This window comes from Ornithodoros turicata, chromosome 6, assembly GCF_037126465.1.
Source record: "Ornithodoros turicata isolate Travis chromosome 6, ASM3712646v1, whole genome shotgun sequence".
NCBI classification, from domain to species: Eukaryota; Metazoa; Arthropoda; class Arachnida; order Ixodida; family Argasidae; genus Ornithodoros; species Ornithodoros turicata.
In genome coordinates, this window is record NC_088206.1 from 18088544 (window position 1) to 18110648 (window position 22105).

The 22105-nt window shown below is 45.7% G+C and overlaps 2 protein-coding genes and 1 long non-coding RNA gene across 3 annotated transcripts; all 3 read left to right on the forward strand.

Moving 5' to 3' along the window:
* Window positions 1–1279: 1279 nt before the first annotated feature.
* LOC135397673 (uncharacterized) lies at window positions 1280–3883 on the forward strand. The gene is made up of 2 exons (XM_064629285.1): window positions 1280–1365; window positions 2105–3883. Exons 1-2 carry the CDS (start codon window positions 1293–1295, stop codon window positions 3013–3015), a joined length of 984 nt encoding a protein of 327 aa, XP_064485355.1. The 5' UTR covers window positions 1280–1292; the 3' UTR covers window positions 3016–3883.
* A 7216-nt stretch (window positions 3884–11099) lies between these two features.
* Window positions 11100–12829, forward strand: LOC135397674 (uncharacterized). Its single transcript, XR_010423689.1, has 3 exons — window positions 11100–11206; window positions 11768–11828; window positions 12230–12829. It is a non-coding gene; the product is annotated as an uncharacterized LOC135397674 (long non-coding RNA).
* A 1668-nt stretch (window positions 12830–14497) lies between these two features.
* Window positions 14498–16239, forward strand: LOC135399305 (uncharacterized). Its single transcript, XM_064631153.1, has one exon. The coding sequence runs from the start codon at window positions 14847–14849 to the stop codon at window positions 16224–16226; it is 1380 nt and encodes a 459-aa protein (XP_064487223.1). The 5' UTR covers window positions 14498–14846; the 3' UTR covers window positions 16227–16239.
* Window positions 16240–22105: the final 5866 nt, after the last annotated feature.

A 22105-nucleotide genomic window follows, 5' to 3' on the forward strand; every position in this document is an offset into this window, starting at 1 on the left:
GAAGCATGCTACAGTGGACTGAATCGGGACTAAAAGGCAGACGTCCTATGTGCTCAGACAGACTGTTGGATGAGGAAGGCCGCGTTTCACCTCCCCCTTTGCAATATGCCATGTCCTTTTCAGAAGAGTCTTTTCCGAGGCTCCCACTGTCAGATCTTCGAGAGACCTGTTAACCCAGACAGCATGAGCCCTGCCAATCAGATGTGCCCGATCACATTTCCACAGACCCTGGCTTCACAAGTACTGCAGACAGTGGAAAGACAAGGAGTCCACGAGATATCACAGTCCAGTGAGATGTCCTCATCTGAGTCAGCGAAAGGCTGTCGCTGGGACGAGGAACTCACGATTAACAACAACGAGAGACTCCGCAAGGCAGCCATCCTTTTGCTGCTCATATCAGCATTCCACTGCACGAAGGGAGCTCATTTTCAGTAGGAGATGCGCTGGTGCTAATTATGGACTTTGCTATAAGGCATGAATTAACTTGGTCAGCATGTGAGGATCTCCTCAAATTAGCAAACCAGCTGATCGGAACGGACACCCTTCGCGAGTCGTCATACCTATTTAAAAAGTTCTCTGGGGCGTCGCCAGACGACATGGCATTTCACTTTTATTGCGACAGCTGTGAGAAACTTCTATGCACGACGAGCGGGAAGCTGAAAGAAAGGTGCAGCATTTCACCGGTGTGTTCAAGTTGCGGCACACAGTACTTCGGAAGGAACCTTATGACTGCAGGACAGCAGCAAATAGAGTCCCTCCTTGCTGACAGGGCTCTGTTAGATCAGCTCGTACAGTCACCGGACAGGCTTGAGGGCAAGGATCGCGAAGGCAGAAGAGGCGAACCCATGTGTGACATTACAGATGGGGCTTTCCATAAGGAGCAGCGAGCAGAGTTGAACTGTGCAAAGTACGATCTAACTCTCACTGTCAACACAGATGGCAGCACCACATTCAAGAGCTCATCTTACTCGATATGTCCTGTTCAAGTTCTTTTAAATGAACTTCCACCATACTACAGCTGGACAAGCCCATCAGTGCCACTTTTATGGTATGGCAACAGACATCCAAACATGATCCTCCTGCTCAACGTGTTTACAAATCAGATGCAGCAGCTAGCACAAAGTGGAGTTGACTGGACCTGCCGTGACAGATCAAACAGAATCAACTCTAAGGTATGTACAGGTACATACGAACTAAAAATGCCCACATGCCTCACCTTACTGTTTACGCATACATTTCAGGTATACTGTATAACATGTGTCGCCGATGCACCTGCACCTGCACGTGCTGGGATGTTGAACATGGTTCAATACAATGGCTATTACTCATGTCCATGGTGTTTCCATCCTGGAATATGTATTGAAGGTGAGAAGCCGCCTATTCATAAGGCATCCTAGGCATATGATTGCACGTGTCAGCTAGATACGTACCTGTGCTACAGGTATCCAAACATGACAGCATGAGCAACATGCTTCCGTCATCATTTAAATGCGTAATATCTGGCTTGTGATATCATACCAGACTTCCAACTGTGGTTTCTTTCTTTGTCACTTATTGTATTTTTGTTAAAAAGGTTACCTATGTCGGTTTTTCATTTTGTTCATTCTTGGGACAGGGTGTTCAAATTTGACACACACATGGCATTAAAGGAAGCTAAATTAGCCTTGAAAAATTTTGCATGCGTGTAAAACAAACATGGAAATCATAACGAGAGGATAGAGAGGTAGCAAGCGAGCTGGTGGTGTAGATCCATAACTTAAAAACCCAAGACTAGGGGACAAAAAAACGACAAACACAGACAAGGTCTCAAACACAGATGTAAGTTTACTTAACAGCACAAACATATAAGGGTTCAAGTGGGTGAGAATGAAGGGTTAAGAGAACGTAAAAACGGCCCCAAAACACGGGGGACATTCTTTTGGGGACGTTCTTACGTTCTCCTCACCCTTCATTCTCACCCACTTGAACCCTTATATGTTTGTGCTGTTAAGTAGACTTTTAGCTGTGTTTGAGACCTTGTCTGTGTTTGTCGTTTTTTTGTGCCCCTAGTCTCGGGTTTTTAAGTTATGGAAATCATGATTTCAACCAGTTTTCGTTATTTCAGGATATGTCAAGTTCCCAGTGACAGAAGGACCATCTCCTAACACGACAGGACAAGCCCTAATCGAGGACAAGAGGGAAGCTGCTGCTACTAGCCGAATAGTTCGCGGCATTAAAGGGCCATCTGTGCTTCTGACTGTTCTTGGCATCAGCATCATCAAAAGTTTCGTGCCCGACTATATGCATGCGTGTTTGCTGGGAACAGTGAGGCAGATCACGGACCTGTGGTTCAGTGATGTCGGTGCTGATTACTATATTGGTGCTCCAACAAAACGTCAGCTGATCGATGAGAGACTTCAAAGCTTAAAGCCTCCATCCTGCTTCACACGATGTCCAAAGTCTGTAAAGCAAAGAGGATTCTGGAAAGCGGGAGAACTACAGTCGTGGTTGCTGTACTTCAGCCTTCCATGTGTTTACGGCATTTTGCCCAGCACCTACCATGACCATTTTGCATTACTGGTGGCAGGCATCTATCTGCTGATGAAAAGCAGAGTAACAGAAGATGATGTGGCTCTCAGCAACGAGAAGCTGACAAGGTTCGTTGTGATGTTGGAATGCCTTTACCACAAACGTGAAATGAAGTCGAATGTCCATGTACTCCATCTACCCAACAGTGTCAGGCTACATGGCCCTCTGTGGGGCATCTCCTGCTTTGCTTTTGAAACTAATATGGGACATCTTCTAAACCTGGTGTCATCATCGAACAGTGTACCACTGCAGATATTTTCCCGTATTTTAATGCGTAACAACTTCTACCAGTTGAGAAGTTTGGCGTCGGACAACGTGCAGGACTTGTGCAGCCACGAAAAGCCAAGCCTCGGCGGCACAATCGAGCCACTTAGTAAAAGCAAAGCCTGTTTCCCAGCCAATTCGAGAATGTGTCAAGGCACAGTTTGGAGAACCACAGAGGATTGAGGAGTATGACGGTGTCTCTATTGGTGGCTACATTCTGCACAGTGTTCAGTATAGCCGTCCATCCAAAAGAGATTCAACTTCTTTGCAGCTTGGAGAGGAATACCTCAGAGCGGAAAATATCTGAGTGCTTTCTTCTGGTGGTAAAAAATCTATCCATATTTTATCGCACGTGTATGACACAGAGACAGTATGCTCTGTAGGTCATATAACAAGGGCTACACAACGTTCCCCGAAGGTTATCCGTGAACTTTCTCCAAGTATGAATCGGTATGTGTACTTGACCATTGGGGAAGATAAATATTTTGTGCGGCTCTGCAACAGGTATCAGTGGACCTGAGATATAGTGTGTAACATCAAGAGCCTTCCATCAGTGTACATTTGTAGCAGTGCACATTGTTGCACTTTTCCCCATGTGATGGTCATGATTTTCTGTATCTGAATGACACAAGGCTATCTATTTTCTTTCATCCATTAATAAGATGTGCGTGTTACTGACACTGTTGCTCCCCTTCTCATCACATTTATTTTGGAGAGGTTCTTGCTGGTCTCTTAAAGCAACCACTTTGTATTGTATTGAATCACCATCATCATCAAATTAAGAAATTGATTTCAGGCATCAAACACCACAAGATGATAGGAAGTGCAAATGGACCACTTATACCATGACCATAACCGTTAAGTATCATGCACTTAAACTGTTAAAAAATGCAGCTGAAATGAGTATCATGCAAGTTATAAACACTGCACCATCTGCAAATTGTCCTGTAAAGGTGGCTTCAGGTAGTTATTTCTAAAGCAGGCTGATAGTTTGAATATATTCAAAATATTATGAAAAAGGCTGATCAGTTGAGGAAGGCCGCATCCCGTTCCAGGCCAAATATATATAATTACAATTGACTAGAAGCGTCATGATATGATGAGAGTCGGTCGAGTTCTCACTGAACTCCCTGCTTCAAGCTGTTCTTACAGCTCTTTTCTGGTCCCCCTCCATCATATCATCAAATGATAAAAATAAAATCTATAGATTCGAAGATGTCCCCAAGAATCGCTAAATTCCACAATACCTCATGTTCCCAGAACCACAATTCCGCAAATTTTTGTGGAACCGCGCCAAGAGGAAGGGCCCAAATAGTGAAGAATAAAGGTTCAAAATATGCTGACGCTTATGTGGCAGCATAAATTGTGCCGTGGTGGTGGTGTTTGGGTGCACTGCATTGCTCTGTTGTGCTGCCGGTGTGGCCAACGTATTTTAATAAATGTCTACCCCCGGTACTTGGACTGTTTTTAGGAGGGAGGATATGCGTCTTGGGCCAACTTCCAAGGTAACTGCCAACATCGGCCTTACGTTCGGGGCAACGGAAGAAAATGTGTGTTGGCACAAGTGGCAGCGGATTCGAACACACACGCATATTTGGGGCAAAATGGGATTGCACCAGACTTGTCACTCGCCTGGGCCCAGAATGGTACCACTCCCCATTTCTGGGACCAGAATGGTACCACTCTAGAGCCAGAGTGGGACCAGTCACCACACTTCAGGACCCAAATGGGTCCATCTGACTTGAAGCGGGACCACCCTGGGACCATTCAGTCCAAAGTGGAACCAGTCTAGATTTTTGCCTGGGGAGGAGGGCGTCACCTCCAGTAAAAGCGAAAGTAACGAAACACTGGGAGGCTCAAGTCAACAAGGGGACGTCCCGATATTCCCATGTGCCCACTGGACGTCGAATCGAACGTCGCGACGTTGATCTAGAGGCCACAACTCCAGAACAAGTAAAAAGAAAAACACAGCAAGCAAAAAGAAACAAAAAAAAAACATGCAGCAGCAAGATCTTTTGAAATAATCATCTATGGTACGTCAATGTGCAACTTCGTTGTAAATTCATGAGTTCGACAGTATGTCCCGTTATCATTGTCGACTTATGATTTTGAAGTGCGTCTTGGAACGCCACTTCAGAATGTTCCGTGATGTCATGAATATTTTGACTCCACGTGACACTCCATGCATTACGTATGTCGGTTTAAAGCCTACCTCCAGGGATTCCAGAAAAGAAGAAAGTGGAGGAAAACAGCAACAGGAAGGTGAACTGTAACGGCTACTCATATCCCCTATCAAGTACCCCCCCCCTTTTACTGTTATTCGAAACGCATAGAACCCTTGTGGTGTGCGCGAAGCGAGTGGCGATATCGTGTCATCCTCGTCGAGGGAATGCCGATTAGCGGTAGGAACGACAGTAGTTCCAAACAGCTTAAAGTACTTAAGTACCTTCAAGGATCATAACCGTTTTAAATAAACACAGTATAAAGAAATTGATTAAATCGTAAAACACAGTAAGTGGCCTCTCACAGGCATGCCGCTTTTGGTGCTTCTCATCGGCACACCAGGCAGCGCGAGCGCTGATTGGTTAACACAAAGGTAGTCTTGTAGCCGTTCTTTGACTGCCTTGTGGCAATGTAAATATTGTGTTTAATCTCCTTGTCGCGTGTGTTAATTCCCCCCTTTGTAACCTTATTTTCTAATAGTTAATCACCACTTGTATCGTTTCAAATTTTTTATTAATGGCCACTCAGGCCAGCGAGGTGGACAGGCCGCTGTCCTTTCTGGTGGTAGCGCCACCCAGGCACTACCTTTTTGCATGTAGCGAAGGCGGCTAAGGAAGTTGTCGGCAAGGGATTACAGGCGGTGGAGGTTGCAAAACCTGGCGTATATATAGTCACGGCCAGATCTTTTGAGGACGCAAACAAGCTAAAGGATGTAGGTCACATTCGCTTGTCAGGGGAGGAATGTCCTCTCAAGAACCTGGGGAACGGCACCAAAATAGTGGCGGTGCATCGGTACCCAGCCAAGTTCGACGACAGCCAGTTAAGGGCTTTACTGGCCCCTATGGAAAGGTTCTAGACATCAAGAGAGAGGTGATTAGGGGGATGTCGGACGTGGAAACGGGAGTGAGGAAGGTCATTCTAGAAATGACATCTCCTCTCCCAAATTTCATGTGGTTAAGCGGGGTACGAGTACAGATAAATTACCCCGGCATGACACGCCAGTGTATGCGTTGTGGCGCGAAGGACCACCTGGTGAGAGACTGCCGCACAGAGAGGTGCAGAGCGTGTGGGCGACTCGGTCACACGGCGGGTGATGAGGTGTGCGCACGAAGAGAAGGCAGGCAACAGGAGGACAGGTGTAGAGGCTGGGAAAAAGAGTCCAGTCTGAGGTGGGGGGGGGGGGAGATGAGTTGCCCCCACTAGAAGGCACCATGGGAAATGTGCAGAGTGAGGCCGAGGAGGTAGTAAGTCGGGAAGTACACCCGGCTGAGAAGGCGGAAGAACGGGAGGAAAACGAAGCGGTAGAAGAGGTCTCACGTGAGACAGTGGAAAGAGATGGCGTCGAAGTAGATGTGCCTTCCCAGGAGGCCGTTGAACGCACAACAGGTGCAAAGGATGTGGTCTCGGAAGAGACAGAGGCAAACAATGAGGGTAGAGTGGAGGAGGAAGTGTCGGCAGGTATTGTTGTGAGGAACGAGGGTGAAACGGAAGTGGCTGTAGTAGCCGAAGAGAACGCAGGCGAGGAGACAGGGAGTGAGGAGCCGTCAGAAACGACGACGACTGACGCGTGGACAGAGGAAAGCTCTAGCCCCTCTAGTGAGGCAACGGAGGGGGATGAGGCAATCCCAATAAAGGGAATGGATAGCGCGCCTTCCACCCCGAAGGCGAAACGTAATAGGCCTGAAACAAGGTCGCGTTCAGTGAGAAGGAAGTAAACAGCATCAGCTGTAAACTTGGGTACAATTGAGTTAAAAGTCAGTTTTTCTCTGTCCTTCACATACCACAATGCTTAAAATTCTAACACTAAATATAAGAGGTTTTAGAAATACAGCAACACAAGCTGAAGTAATCGCTATGGAAACGGACCAGGGGGTGTCAGTACTTCTGTTGCAAGAGGCCCACCTGACCAAGCGATCAGAAGTCTTGCGGCTAGAGGAGGATTTTCAAATAAAATCGTACTGGAGCTTTGGCGCGTCAAACAGCCGCGGGGTTGGGATTGTCTTACTGCAAGTTAACTTAGGACGCGTAAGGGCTATTGATCGCGATACAGACGGCAGGCTGGTATTGATAGACTTGGAACTCCCAAAATGGCCGCGTGATTAGAATTATTAGTGTCTATGGGCCCAATAAGCCACAGGAAGCAGTACAATTCTATAAAGGCATGTCAATCTTCTTAACCAATGCATACGCAATAGTAATGGGAGGGGACTTTAATTGTGTTCTGAACAAAGACAGGGACACAACTAGCAGGAAACATAAAAACATGAAGGGCGCGGCGGAACTAACTACAATAGTAAACTCATGCGGTATGGAGGATGTGTGGCAGGGGATCAGGCCTGGGGACCCGGGTTTCACATGGGAACAGCGGGGCTCTGGGAACAGGCTGGACCGCATCTACATGACACGTGATCTGAATAGGATGGTGACGCAAGTGGAGCTGGTGGACACGGTTTGTTTGACGGACCATTATGCTGTTCTGGCAAATTTTACATTGCCAGAAAGCCAGGGACAAACTGCCCGACCATGGAAAATGAATGTGGCGCTGTTGAATGATTTAGCCATAAATGCTGAGATGAGGGACATCCTACGCGTGGCGGTCGCAATCTGTGACGGTACGATTGAATGGTGGGAACGAGTGAAACGTAAAATAAGGGATACCATGCAGGCCAAAGGGCGGGAAAAGGCTATGGATCGGCAAAGGAGTGTGGCAACAATCCAAAGGAAAATCAAATTTCCAGCGGGGGCCGGACTCACAGGAGTCTCGGCAAGCGGTTGGGGCAGAAATGGAGAAACTTGCTGTTCTAAGGGAGGTGCAACTTGAAGCACTAAAAACAAAAGTGGCAGCAAAATGCTTTGAAGGGGAAGCGTGGTGTACGAAACGACTTGTACGAAAGTACATGGAAAGAAAAGTGCCCGAAATAACAACCCTCCGCTGCGACGACTGCACCCTCCTGGAACAATCTGAGGAGGTGAAAGAGTCGTTTTAAAGGTACTATGCTAACCTGTACAGCCAAGAAACACAGGATAGGGAAAACCACCCCGGTTTTGAAAGCCTGAATAGCCTGGAAGGCTTTCTGAATTTGAATTTTGCAGGGCTTGCTCTCAGAGCAATGCGAAAAGGCAAAGCGCCTGGCCCAGATGGCATCCCGCCAGAATTATATTTGAAATACTGGGACTTACTGGGACCATCTCTGGTCAGGGTTTTAAACGGGGCATTGGGGGTGGGTGGCTGCCGGGCTCCTTTCTTCGCGGCAATGTCATTTTGCTATGCAAGGATGACGGGCGTCAGGAGGAGATGGGGGCATGGCGGCCCATCACCCTACTCAATGCAGACTACAAAATACTGACTAAGGCAATTGCGATGCGCTTGGCGCCGGAGACGTCCTCACTCGTGTCGGCCGCACAGGCCGGCTTCGGTACCGGGCCGGAACATCCAGCAGCATCTGTGGGCAATAAGGGATGCCCTGGGGTGGTCCGCAGACAGAGGAGTCGAGGGAATCATGGCATCCTTTGACCCAAAAAAGACGTTTGACCAGCTGTCCCACCAGTTCCTGTTTGGCGCAATGCGCGAAGCTGGGGTCGACACTGCTTTAGTCAGGGCGGTCTGAGTGCTGTACAGGGGAGCCACAAGCTCTGTCATCGTGAATGGTTCGCCCACAAGGCCGTTTAGGATCGACAGGGGGGTGAGACAGGGCTGTCCCCTGTCACCATATCTGTATGCCATTGCGCTTGATAAGTTGCTAAGGGCAATCCAGGTAACATCGGCAGTAGAGCCTTTCCCCTTACCACGGGTCGGGGCAGAAAAAGCAGTTTTTGCGTACGCGGATGACCTAACTGTCATAGTACCAAATGAGGCATCGGTACAGCCAGTGTTAAGCGAAGTGGAAAAATATGGTGCCTAAAGTGGGGCACAGTTAAATAAAGACAAGAGTGCAATCATGTACCTGGGAGGTTTGAATCCAAACAAAGCCACAGGAATCCCTGCAGTAACAAAAATGAAAGTTCTGGGAGTAGATTTTGGACCGAAAGGGGTACTGAATGGAAACTGGTGTTACTGAGGTGTTACTGGTGTTACTGGTGGTGGAAACTGAGGTGTTAAGAAACGTTAAGGAAAAAAAAAAAAAGTTTAGAACAAAACTATATGCCGTTATCAGCAAGAGTACAAGTTGCAAAGAGTTGTTATACAGCCAGATCTGGTTTTTGGGAACAGTTAGCCCACCAAGCAAGCAACTCGCTTTGTCAATGGAAAAGACTATATTCAGTTACTTATGGGAAGGAAAGCATCCCTGGGTGGCTAGGAAAGACATGAAGATGCCACGAACGAAAGGGGGGTGGGACGTACCGGACATTGTTGACAAATGCACATCCCTTTTCACACACCGTTTGTTAGCCATAATAAACCAAGGGGGAATTGCAGCCAAGCTGGCCCTCTTCTGGATGGGACACACCTCACACTTCCTAGTGGCAGAGAGGTGCTCGCTAATGGGACCACTGTCCGCAATTCTGCCTAGACCATATAGGTTGGTCAAGGATTTTGTGCTTGTAATGAGGAACTTGAACCCCCCTATGGACCTGGTAGGACTAAGAGCAGCAGAGCTCTATGAAGTAAAAAGAAGGATCACGCAGGGTGAAAGAGAGCAGTCACAGTATGGGTCACAGTATGGACCAGAGGACTGGAAAAGAGTAAGGCCGTTCTGGCTTGATGCCACACGAAGGACTTTGGTGTCGAGGGTAGCTAGAAGGGCCATTCCAGTTAAAGTTTTGCTGTACAGAATGGGAATAACTAGTGATAATACATGCTCCGTATGTGGCGATTGGGAGTCAGTAGAGCACGCGCTAATAGATTGTAAATTGCCTAGGTTCTTATGGGATAAATTTAAGGTTAGGTTTAGGATACCTGTGATCACTTTAAATATTGCGACAGTCTTAGCTGCATCACCAGTAGCGAAACGGGAGAAGTCCCTTTTCTCTCTGGTGGCAGCAGAAGTGCTGTATCAAATTTGGCATCACCGATGCCGCAGTGCTTTTGGGCAAAGTAACATAGGTTTTGAGTCCTATTCTAGGAAGGTTGCTTTCTGCGTCCAGCTTTGGCTACAGCGAGAGAAGAGGAGATTGGGAGGTGAGCGCTTTCGAGCACTATGGCCATCACACCTCATATACACTGGCAATGAGAAGGTATATTTTCACTTGTAGAATGGCTTGTGGCAATAGGACTAGTTACGTTAAGTGTAGCATGTCAAGGCTGCAGAAGCAATTTGCAATACACCATGAGATAGGTGAGTTTGCGTGCTGAGCAAGCCGAGAGCAAAGCACGACTTGCAAAAGAAGTGCTGCTGTTTTCTGTGAAAACAAAAGGTCCCAAAGGAGGACCTGGTCCCGAAAGTTGGGTTAGCAGGCATATAAGCAGGCACATTCTCACAGAAAACAATGCAAAGAATGCTTCTTGTAGACGACTGTCATTTCACTTTGCGCTCGTACGTGAAACACTCCTGAAAAATAAAGTGTTGTTCTGTTTGTATGCGACACCGCGGAAACTGTTTTCGTGTCGCTACCGCACGAAAATTCCCAATGTTTCTTGCTCACGTTGTGAAGCAGCATATGCATTGCTGGTGACCTAAATTCATGGTCTTGAAAGCACGTAGACCTATACAGGCCTACGCCGGAAGCATAAACATTAATTGAGAGAAACGACGCAGCCGCACCACGCTGCGTCAATGTCCAAGTTGTACACGAAGCAACGAGCTCACCACCATCACGTGACACAAAGGAGTGCAAGAATACAAATTCAATTAACTTCAAGACTCACCAGCTTGTATCAATTCCAATTTACATTGAACGAATACGCCTCAACTTCACAGGGAGACACGCGACCACGCCACAAATTTAAACATGGCGGCTAAAACGATCACGTTTTGTCGTTTTGTTGGTTTTGTCGTGGAGCGGAGGCTCCAATCGAGATCAGTGGGAGGCTCGCGGCGCCGCACTGATCTCGATTGTAAAAGGCTGGATCGCGGATAGGGAGCGCGAGCGTGAAGAAACCGGCCGCCATCTTACGGTGCTCACAACAGTCGCCGCAGCGATCATGGCAACTTCTTGCAATTACGGTCGTACCAACCGTACTGGCAAGGTTACAGGGCCTAAATTTATACAGGTGAGTCACTCTTTATCGAGGAATAAATAGGCGTTCATTCTGTATATTTAGTTGACCATTATGAAGTGTTTTTTTGCCCAAAACGAGCACTGGATGCAGGTTGCTTGATCGCTCTTCCGACGTTCACTCGAGCACACTTGCATTTTACCCGGCGGCAAATACAGTTTGAGTGCATAATATGCTTGAAAGAACACGTTACACTACACAGGTAGTGTTGTCATCAATATATGTGCGAGCACTCGAGCGCTTTTTTGCATGCATTGCTAGCATGGTACACGGTGTTCTCTGCGGAAGCAAGTGCCACATTCATTTCTTTGAATTACCTTCGCGCACAAGTTCGGTATTACGCCATAATGAGACCACGATTGTCACCTTTTTTCATGTATTGGTATTGTTTTGTGCCTTGGTTTGATTTGTGACAAAGAATCCTACGTAACGGTGGTGTGGCGCGACTTGAATAACGCCTTTGTCTGAGCTGTATCGTCAGCTTGTTACGATAGTAATAATTTGTAGCGTGTCGTGCTATTTGAAGCAGTTTTTAAGGGTGGTCTCTCAATACAGGTTTCGTCATGAGGGCTACCCAGTGAATAATCTGTGTAGTGTGATACGGCTGGGTGTACATGTAAGTATCACGTTCCTCATCCACTGGTTTCTACTTTACAGGAAGGAACAACCTCAGTGCACGCACTGTGGTTAGCCTCTCTCAGTTTTGCATATTTTCTTACATGTTCACATCAGAAACACACCTTACACTTTAGGCTCCTTCACCCAGCAATATAATAATTATAATTCTTTTTAGAAGAGTTCCCCATATTCTTTTTAGAATAGTTTTTCATCGTTTTAATTTTTAGAAGATACAGGGATTGTAAACCATGTTTTAAACTGATGTTTTAACATTTGTCCAATGCATTTATTAAAAAACATATTCATTTTTAACTGGTTGCACCCAAACCAATGTTCTGATGTATTATTTCCTTTGTTGTCGATGCACCATAAAAATTGGAATAATCATCATCAATGCAGGTTACTTCACAGCTGCCTCGACATACTCAAGAAATGGGTGCAGAACCTGCGTAATGCCCGCAAACTTTGATTACCACAGCACCTCCAAAAAGTATGTGTCACATGGAATTTTTAACATGGGATTCACAGTATATAATACCTTGTATTAACTGTTGTAGATCTAAGCCGTCTCTACAGTACACTCTCAGAAATTAAAACCGTGAGAACCGTGATAATTGTTTCAGTTAATAGGCATGCACATATATGCTATAAGAAGAAAATTATTTCTTGAGAATGCACTTCTCTGGCTACTGGTGTTGTTTACATCTACTGTTGATCACATTCATTTATCACATATTATATTCTTATATATATTATTATATTAACACATATTTGATCACATTAAATTCAAAATTCATCATATATAAGAAAATACCAGGAGGGAAGTTGCTATTCATTGCTCATTCTAACCTAAAATTGAGTGCTACAAATTTAGAGAGAGTACCTGTCCATTGTCATTCCTAAAATATATATTGTCATTGTAGCAAGGTCATAAAACAATAAATGTAGTCTTTTGTGACCTCCCTGCACGTTCATTGTATCCTGAAACGCATAAGTGCAAGAAATAACTTGAATAAACTTGATGTTGTATAAACTTGATATAAAATGTTGAATAATATAATGTATGATATAAAATGTTGAATAATATAATGTATGATATAAAATGTTGAATAATATAATGTATGATATAAAATGTTGAATAATATAATGTATGATATAAAATGTTGAATAATATAATGTATGATATAAAATGTTGAATAATATAATGTATGATATAAAATGTTGAATAAACTTGAACTTGTATATTCTCTTTACTCACCATCAGTGACCTTCTTTACAAAAGCATATCGTGTTAGATTTTTTTTGTTTACGTTTCACAGACGGTGTACACGAGGGCCAAAATTACAAAATCACAACTGTTTCAAGCTCCAAATCGTCCTGCTGCAATTATCCTGTTGCAGACCATACGTGTGTAGTGCAAGAAGGCCCTTGCACATCAAAATGTAAGATGGGAGTCACAGTTAATGCAAAGTGGTTCCTATGAGAGACTTCGATGCTGAACAAAATTGTGCAAACTGCGGAAGGTGCCATAGAAGATACTCAGAAAGCGTGTCTGGTCTCACAACGGTGCTACGGCGCTCTCTTCTAGATGACGATGATACTCATTGGAGTTTCAGATGTGCAGCTGCATTTTTTCGAACGTGCTCCACATAACAAGCATGACAAAGTCAGCACTGGATAGCAGGCCCCGTTCCTAAGCAGCTTTGCTCACGCTGCAGTTGTATTCAGCAAAAGCATGTGAGTACCCGAGAAGGACATTCAGTTTGGCACAACCGCGCCTGCAAATAATCAGAACAAATGAAGGAAGAAACAAACAAACATAGAAGGGCTGTACTTCAAAAAGAGGTAAATCTTGTGTCTCAAGGAGGTGTTACCACTTTTAAGTAACTTAATTGATTAAGCTTACATTACTACCTCATTAACTGTCCTAACGAGCGTGTTCTAATTGCGTAAAGCAATTAAATCACGCTCACAACGTATTTGGGCTGCTTCGGTGTGTCCATATTTGCGAGGCAAAGCACCGCAGTCGTTCACTAAAAGACACTTTCTGCGGCGGTGCTTGATATAAATCATACGAAACCGATACACGGCTAAAACAACGGCTGTGATTCTACAGAACGATCTCTTTCTGCCATATGCGAGTATATCCTTTCCCGGACCGTTCTTTATGGAACAATTTTTGTCCAGAACGCAGCACGGGATATTACATACATGGTGGTTGTTAATCTCACATCGTTTCTTGTTGAAATATTGGCTGGGAAACGTACTGTAGTACAATCCCCAGCGCTGCATTGCTGTGACGGTCTAGTTTCGGAATGCAAAACATAACGTAATTAAGAATCGAACAGCAGGACACCTGTGAAACACTGTTAGGATACATCAGTATACTGGCACCTTACAAAATTGTGTGATGACAAGCAACGATCAACGCCTGCAGCGCTATAAATACTCACAATCTCCGTTGCCTCCCATTGTTTTCTATGGGCGCACACTGCGCTTTAGGGCCTCCCAACATGGCGGCCCGAATGCACGCCTCTCCCCAGCGAGCCCCTCTCCCATGCGCCATCCAGCCTTTATACATAGAGATCAGTGCGGCGCCGGGATCTGCGCATACAATGTTGCCAGCTGTAACGGCAACGTTGGCTGAAGGTAAAAGGTTGGTCGCGTTTCGCATGGCGGGCGAAGCGAAAGTGTTTGTGCGTGGTGTGAAGCGAAAGTGATCCACCCCACACAATTTCTGGTGTTGGCAGTGACTGGGATGTGCCTTATGTGCGGTTTGGAAGCAATTGTGGTATAGCTGTAGGGTAAAAGGATTCATCCAGGCGGATCGCCGTCGGATAGTGACAGTGTGACGAAGTTCGGTATTGGCAGTAGGAGAACCTAGCCCCTGTTTTATGTGGAGATCTGTAAGTAGTGATAAGTACATCTGTGCGGTAAAGAGAACCACCGAAGCGGATCACCGTCAGATAGTGAAAGTGTGATCATCCGGTACCGTGTGTATAGGCAAATCGAGGCAATGGGAAAGCAGACTGCAGAGATGGACATGGTACAATGTGAGAAATGCAACCGGTGGGCCTACATGGGAGAAACCCCTTTTCAAAATATGTCCGAGGCGGAGGGAGCCACATACAAGTGCAAGCTCTGTGACCAGATCGAGGTGGTCGCCGAGGAAATGAAACGCCTCCTGCAGGACGAACAAAATCAGAGAAAGCGTCTAGAAGAGGACATGAGAATGATCAAGGAGCACCTGCGGGAGACTGAGAAGAGGTGGACCCTCCTGTTGGAGGAGGAACAGGGGAAGCGAAAACAACTTCAAGAAGAAGTGAACGAGCTCCAGACAAAGATATGCATGTGTGGGAGATCAAGCTCTGAGAGGGAAGGAGGAGACATCCAGCCTGTGGAGAAGACGGAATCAGGCCGAGTAGAGCCAAAAATAGGGGAAGGAAACTTAGCACAAAAGAGCCAGGACGCACTAGACATTCATCAGGCAACACCTACATGCACAAAGGGGGACCAGACAACAAGTTGCCCAACCGAAGCGGAACTAGGAGAGTACCTGGGCACGGGGGTACGGGAAGAAAGATGGTCAGAGGTGGTATATCGAAGCACAAGGAGAAGAGAGTCACGACAAAAGGACCCTGAAATAGATACCCCAAAGACCTCGGAGGCGGCAGGATCATCGAAAAGTCCAGCTCAGGAACAGGCCGTCAATGCCACACAGGAACGCCGCATCATCATAGCTGGAGATTCCAACATACAGCGAACAAAGACTCCCATTCTCACTCGGCTAGGATATGACAGGAGGGTAGAGGTTGTGGGTGTTCCAGGGGCTAGTACAGCTGGTCTGCTCAAAGAGGTGGAGAAAAGATTGGAACAGGGAACAGAGAAGACACTGGTCATTGTTCATGTGGGTCTAGTGGATGTCTTAAATGACAAAACACACCATGGCGTCGTAGAAGCCATGAAGGCAACTTTTGGACAATGGCTAGCAAGATACCCAAACGTAATATGTGAAGTATGTGCAGTGCCCAGGGTGACAGATGGAGACGATGCAGATATAGTTTTTCCAACTATACAAAAGTTAAACCAGGATATAATGATGATGTGCTCAGATCTTGGAAATAGAGTAAGCTTCTTGGACCTTGGCTGGCTCACGAGAAAATGTCAGGGTGGGGGCTTCTGGGGCATTCACCTCACCAGAGAAGGTGGAGACGTGCTGGGCAACTGGTTGGCTCGTAAGGTAGAAATTTTTTTAGGCATGGGACAAGGTCAATATGTGAGGAATCCGAGGAGGCCGTCCCAGCCAGGAACCTACAGGCAAGTGTTCCAAATGATTGGTCAGGCCCTGATGGAATTACAGAGGAACGAACGAGGTTGGAGACGCGGGAGATGGTAATAGAGCAAACATCGGTAACCCAGGGAAGGACGAGAACAAGGCGGCGGAGATGGGAACAGAACAGACAGAGGAAGAGGAGGCAGAGAAACGGAAGAAAGAAAAACAGGACACATGAACAATTGCGAATTGGCTTTTTGAACATGAATGGGGGGCGCAACGAAAGAAAATGGCAGGAACTGGCAGAAGTGATACAAGCAGAGAAACTAACCGCATTTCTACTGGCCGAGACACACCTCCGGGGCAAGGAAATCCCACCAAATATGGAAGGATATACCTGGGAAGGTTTAAATAGAGAGGAAGGAGAGCGAAGAGGAGGAGGAATAGGTTTCCTGGGAGGAAAAAACAAGGTTTGGCGAAGGCTCAAACACGAATGCAGGGAGCATATGTGGATGGAAACTGTGATAAGCAAGAGGAAACTGGCAATCTGCACAGTATATTGGTGGACGGGAAACCAAGAAGAGCAAAATACACTCATGGCTAGATGTCTGGAATCAGATATTAATGACCTTAAAAGAACGCATGAACTCCTGATCATGGGGGATTTTAATGCGCATATCGAGGAACTAGATGGAAGAAGTGACAACAATGGGCGAAGGCTCCTAGAAATTGTTGATAGACAGGACCTAGTCATAGCCAACCTGATCCAGCCAGGCTTGAGGCCCTACACATGGACACTAAACGATAAATGTTCGAGCATAGATTACTGCCTACTGCCCCACCGACAGTTGGATACATTCAAAGAACTGCACATGGACCAGGAGGGGGATATGAGTTTGGGCAGCGATCATAGAACGATGATAGCAGAGTTTGGTAACCAACGACCAAGGAAAACCACAGAATCAAGGCAGCAGAGAAAGACCATATCTGAAGCAGAAATGACGGAAATAATGCAGAACTGGGAGCAAGACCCAACACTGTATAATGACTACACGACGTGGACAGACAGGGCTACCCAAATAATTGAAACTAAGAGGTCCTCTAAGGATCCTTCCAAACCGCACCACAGATCATGGTGGGATGAGGAAGTGAAAGAGGCCATCAGGAAAAGGAAGACTGCATGCAGGGATCATAGACATAGCATCGCACATGGTGAAGACAAGGAAAGAGTAAAGCAGGCTTGGAACAGATACAGAGACCTGAAACAGCAAGCGAATGAAATTATACAGCGAAAGCAGAAAGCCTTCAATGAAAGGCTCCTGCAGAAAATCCGCGCTAGTGGGAGGGACGGACCCAAGAAGTTCTGGAGGTTTATAAAAGAGAGTGAGAAGAGACAAAAGCCAAGACTAACCATCCAACACCCACTCGAAGATAGAGCTTTGAGCACCAAGGAAATTCGCGACCATCTCACACAACATTTGTCTACAATGTTCACGGAGCAAAGTGGTGAGACTGCAGAGGGACGACTTGAGCTAAACAGTAACAATGGAGAACACCAGGATAGGCCTAGCAACAGCGAAATATCTGAACCGATAACTATTGCAGAATTAGAGAGAGCCATCAGGAAAACTCCCATGAACACTGCAACGGGATTGGATGGTATCCCAGCAGCCGCCATAAAGAACCTAAAAGGACGACGTCTGGAAGAGCTAAGGGCATTCCTTAACGAAATGCTAGAGAAGAGATCCATTCCTGAGAAATGGAAAACAAGCCTAGTGACACTAGTATATAAAGGAAAAGGGGACAAGAATAATTTAACAGCCTACAGGCCCATTACTGTAACATCAGTCATGTATAGAATCTTAATGAGAATAATCAAGTGCAGGTTGGAAAGGATGGTGGAGGAGAGAGGCTTGCTCGGCAACTTGCAGTTTGGATTCAGGAATGGCAGGCAGATAGAAGATAACCTATTCGTGCTCACTCAGTGTATCGAAATCGCCGAAAAAGAACAGAGAGATCTGTGGGCTTGCTTTTTGGATATTGAAAAAGCATATGATAACGTTAAGCACCCACTCCTGTGGCAGCAACTTGAGGATCTGAAGATAGGAAGAGACGTGGTGGAGCTTCTACAAGACATCTATGCTGATAACAAGATAATAGGAAATTTGGAGGGGATCAGAACAGAAGAAATTAAGATCAACAAAGGATTAAGACAGGGTTGCCCACTATCACCACTCCTGTTTATGCTTTACATATCACAACTGGAGAAGAAGCTGGAGCAGTCACAATTAGGATTCGATGTCTCGTACATGAATATAGGACAAAAGATAAAGGAAACGGTACCAGGAACAATCTATGCAGACGACATCATACTACTGGCAAACAGCAGGCAGGAGCTCCAAGATCTCATGAATATGTGTTCGCAGAGCGGGGAACAAATGGGTCTGAAATTTAGTGACACTAAAAGCAAGGTAATGAGCTGGAGCAACAACCATTCAGTCGAAGAAAATGGAATACAAAGCTGTACAATGCAAGGAAATCCTGTAGAGAAATCACATCAATTTAAGTACCTGGGGATAGTAATAACAGATGAAGTGGGATACCTGAAAGAACACGAGAATGAACTGCGGCGGAAAGCCACTATGTACCTGGGAATGCTCAGGGCGAAGGCTCTCTGGTCCTTTAATCGATTTGAGGTTCTACGGGAGCTATGGAAGACTGTGGCTGTGCCGGGACTCACGTATGGGAACGCAGTGTTGCCCATCTCGTCAGCAACTATACGCTTCCTAGACAGGAAACAAAAAGAAGCAGGACGGGCGGCCCTAAACGTACATAAGTCAGCTCCGATCGCAGCCATACAAGGAGATGTCGGTTGGTCGAATTTTGGAGCCCGAGAAGCCAAAGCAAAAATCACCTACGAAGATAGGATAAGAACAATGCCAGAAGACTCAATACCACATAAAGTATACAGAAGAATGATCTACACGGACACCTACTCAAAGTGGAGGAAAAAGACACGCCAGCTTATGAGGGACATAGGCATCCCTGAAAAGACACTAACCGACGAAACTCGAATAGGAAGACGTGAAATCAGAAACCAAGTCCAACTGTGGGAAACAGACAATTGGCTAAAAGTTGTCCAGTCAAAACCAGCGCTCCGAACCTATGCACAAGGTAAAACAGAGATAAAGACCGAGAAGCTATTGTTTGATAATTCAATGGGAAGCGCCCTTCTGTTTGAGGCACGGGCGGGAGTTCTGCGAACAAGGCAATGGTGGGCAAGGATAAGGCGACAGCAGAACCCTCTGCCGATGGACACAACGGACGAGAGATGCGCCACCTGTGGGGAGAGCTCGGAGACTGTGGAGCACATTGTGTTGAGTTGCGCGAAGTTGTCTCCGAAAGCGGAGACAAACTTGCTGGCGGAGGCACTGGGCTTCGGAGAACAGAGATTTGTAGACCAAACAAGAAAACGTTTGGAAATGTGGTGGAGAGGAGGAGAACGCACCCAGTCAGAAGCCCCTAAACTCCCTCCTTTGGGTACTAGTGTTGTAAGCAGTGTAAGCATATGAGCTGTACTGGGCGAGGTGTGAGTGATGACATCTGTGAGTCGTATGGTGGACCAACGGTGATGTGAAGTGCGAACGTTTCCTTTTTTTATTAACCGTACTCTTTTACTAACGTTAGGTGATCTGATGTTTATTTTTTTTGGCTAGGAAGCGCGTGGCCAAAGGGTATAGCCCCCACTATCATCATCATCATCATCATCATCGCGCTGGGTTGACATGTGTGCTGCCATTTTGCGGTTTGGTTTCGTGTGTGCGTTGTGGTGCAGCGCGTTTTATTTTTCACATGCTCATAGCCATAGGGCATGACTTTTTCGGGTTAAACAGGATTCCTCTCGATTATTCACCGGAATTATCGACTCCCCCCCCCCCCCCGATTTCTCTCCGAATAGACCTCTCCCTGTTTGTAAACAAATGACGTCATAGTGTTCGACAGCGCCACCAACATGGTAGAGTTGAACTACGTTCGAAGCTAGAGGTAAACAAGGTCGCGCCCGAAAGCCACCGCGGTCTCGGTCACTTGCAAAGCAATGCATGTTTGACAAATCCATGCACCTTCAACGGTGGGCTCCTTGCTGCCAAGGAGGAAAGAAAAATTAACATTGATAACTGTATCAACAGTACCCGATCACCCCGACTACAGATACGAAAATAACACCCGGGTTTTCTGCCCGAGACCATGAAAGGCGTTTAATCTGAACAAGTCAGGCCCAGCCAAGATATTCATCGTCCTAATGAGATATTTTGGCTCTGCACTTCGACTGCGGCGTCAATCCAAACAAAACCCCCAATCGTACCATTGACAGTGCATTTGGGAGAGGAAAGAGTGGGTGAAATCTTCCTCCCCAATGTGAAGTCTCCATCCCCTCCCGGAATATTTTTCTGACAACGTTAAATGTAGCTGCAAGTAGCGCTTGGTGTGTGTCTTCTCGTCTCCTCCGTCTCCTCTATTCGTGCCAACTTCCATTTCAAATCGGTTCATAATCTTGTTTGAGCTCAAAGGTGCTGGATGTTGACTGAACTAGGTGCCCCAGTTTACAACAATTATAATTTTGATCACAATTTTTAATCACATTTTAAATAGTCGTTTAAATCAACATCCAAACTGGTTGATCGCCACCATCCAAGTAGCTCTGAAATTCGGAAGAAACGTGGCACAGGCTATAAGCAGACGTCAGCTCCACAACACTTTCGACTCATAAAGGAATGTTACAAAAATTAAGTGCAGGTAATGCAACTTGTGGGTACAGTGTCAACTACAAAAGTGTACGTGCTTTCCAGGATTTAAATTTAAAAAATGTGAATTGTTGGTGCACTGCATGGGAAAGACAAGCTGTGTGGCCTTCTCAATTATAATTCGATTACCACCTGGCTAGAATCCAGCAGATTTGCACTGGTGCTTCATTTACTATGTGGTAATTACTAAGACATGATTTTAGAACAGCGCTGACATTGTCTTCGTTCTTTAGTTGTTCGTTCATGTATGTAACAAGGCAGAATATCCTATCGGAAACGACATCTTATTTGTTACAAACGTAACAAATAGTGTGGATATTGATGCTCTGAGGCTGGAACGCAGAAGAGAGGACAAACACACAAAGCCTGAAGTGCCTAAGAAAAATGAAAGAGGGAAGTCACTGCCAGCTGCAGGACTAGAACCGAGAAGAATGCAGAGGCTATCCAGAAGATGTGGGTTCGAGTCCTGCAGCTGGCTAACCTTTTCAGTGACTTCCTTCTCTCAACAAACAGTGTCAAGAGTGATGATAAAAAGTTATCAGCAGAGGTGTTTGTGCTGTCTGTCATCCTGTCTTTGGCTGCTTGAACTTTATTATGACTATACGATACCAACTACCCATTTTAACACAATTGTGCAGTGACGATACAGTTAACATTCCGTACACAAGGTCAACTTTGCGCTTTGAGATATTATGATGGTGATTTCCTAATAATCAATGCGAAGGCAAAAACTTTTTTTTTACCTAGCAATATCTTCACCATCAAGATTATTACGTAGCTAATTGGATAGTTGGTGCCAGGTGAAAAATCTAAATGTAAATAGTATAGGTATAATATCTAATACACGTATATATATTATATATAATAATATATAATAGGTAAATAAATAGGTATAGTAATTGTAGTATACACCACAACAGTACGTCTCTGCACGAGAGAAAGAAAAAGTTGGAGAAAGCACGTGACAGAGCATCAGTCCGCTCAGAAAGCAGCAATAAGGGGGCATTCGCAGACGGGCCAAAACACTGTGGTGAAAAAGATGAAGCAACGTGCACGCAGTTGTTGGGGTACCTTATTATTCTACATACACGAGGGGAAAGGGAAAAGCTGAGGGGCTGCACGAAAGATTGACCTACTTGCATAGCGTATACCACCAGTTATGTTAACCCTAAATATGTTAAGTCAGACACGCACACATGG

Coding starts and splice junctions, on each gene's coding strand:
- LOC135397673 (XM_064629285.1), top strand. CDS start 1,293: ATGTTGAACATGGTTCAATACAATGGCTATTACTCATGTCCATGGTGT. Junction 1,366..2,104: donor TCCTGGAATATGTATTGAAG/GTGAGAAGCCGC, acceptor TCGTTATTTCAG/GATATGTCAAGTTCCCAGTG.
- LOC135399305 (XM_064631153.1), top strand. CDS start 14,847: ATGGGAAAGCAGACTGCAGAGATGGACATGGTACAATGTGAGAAATGC.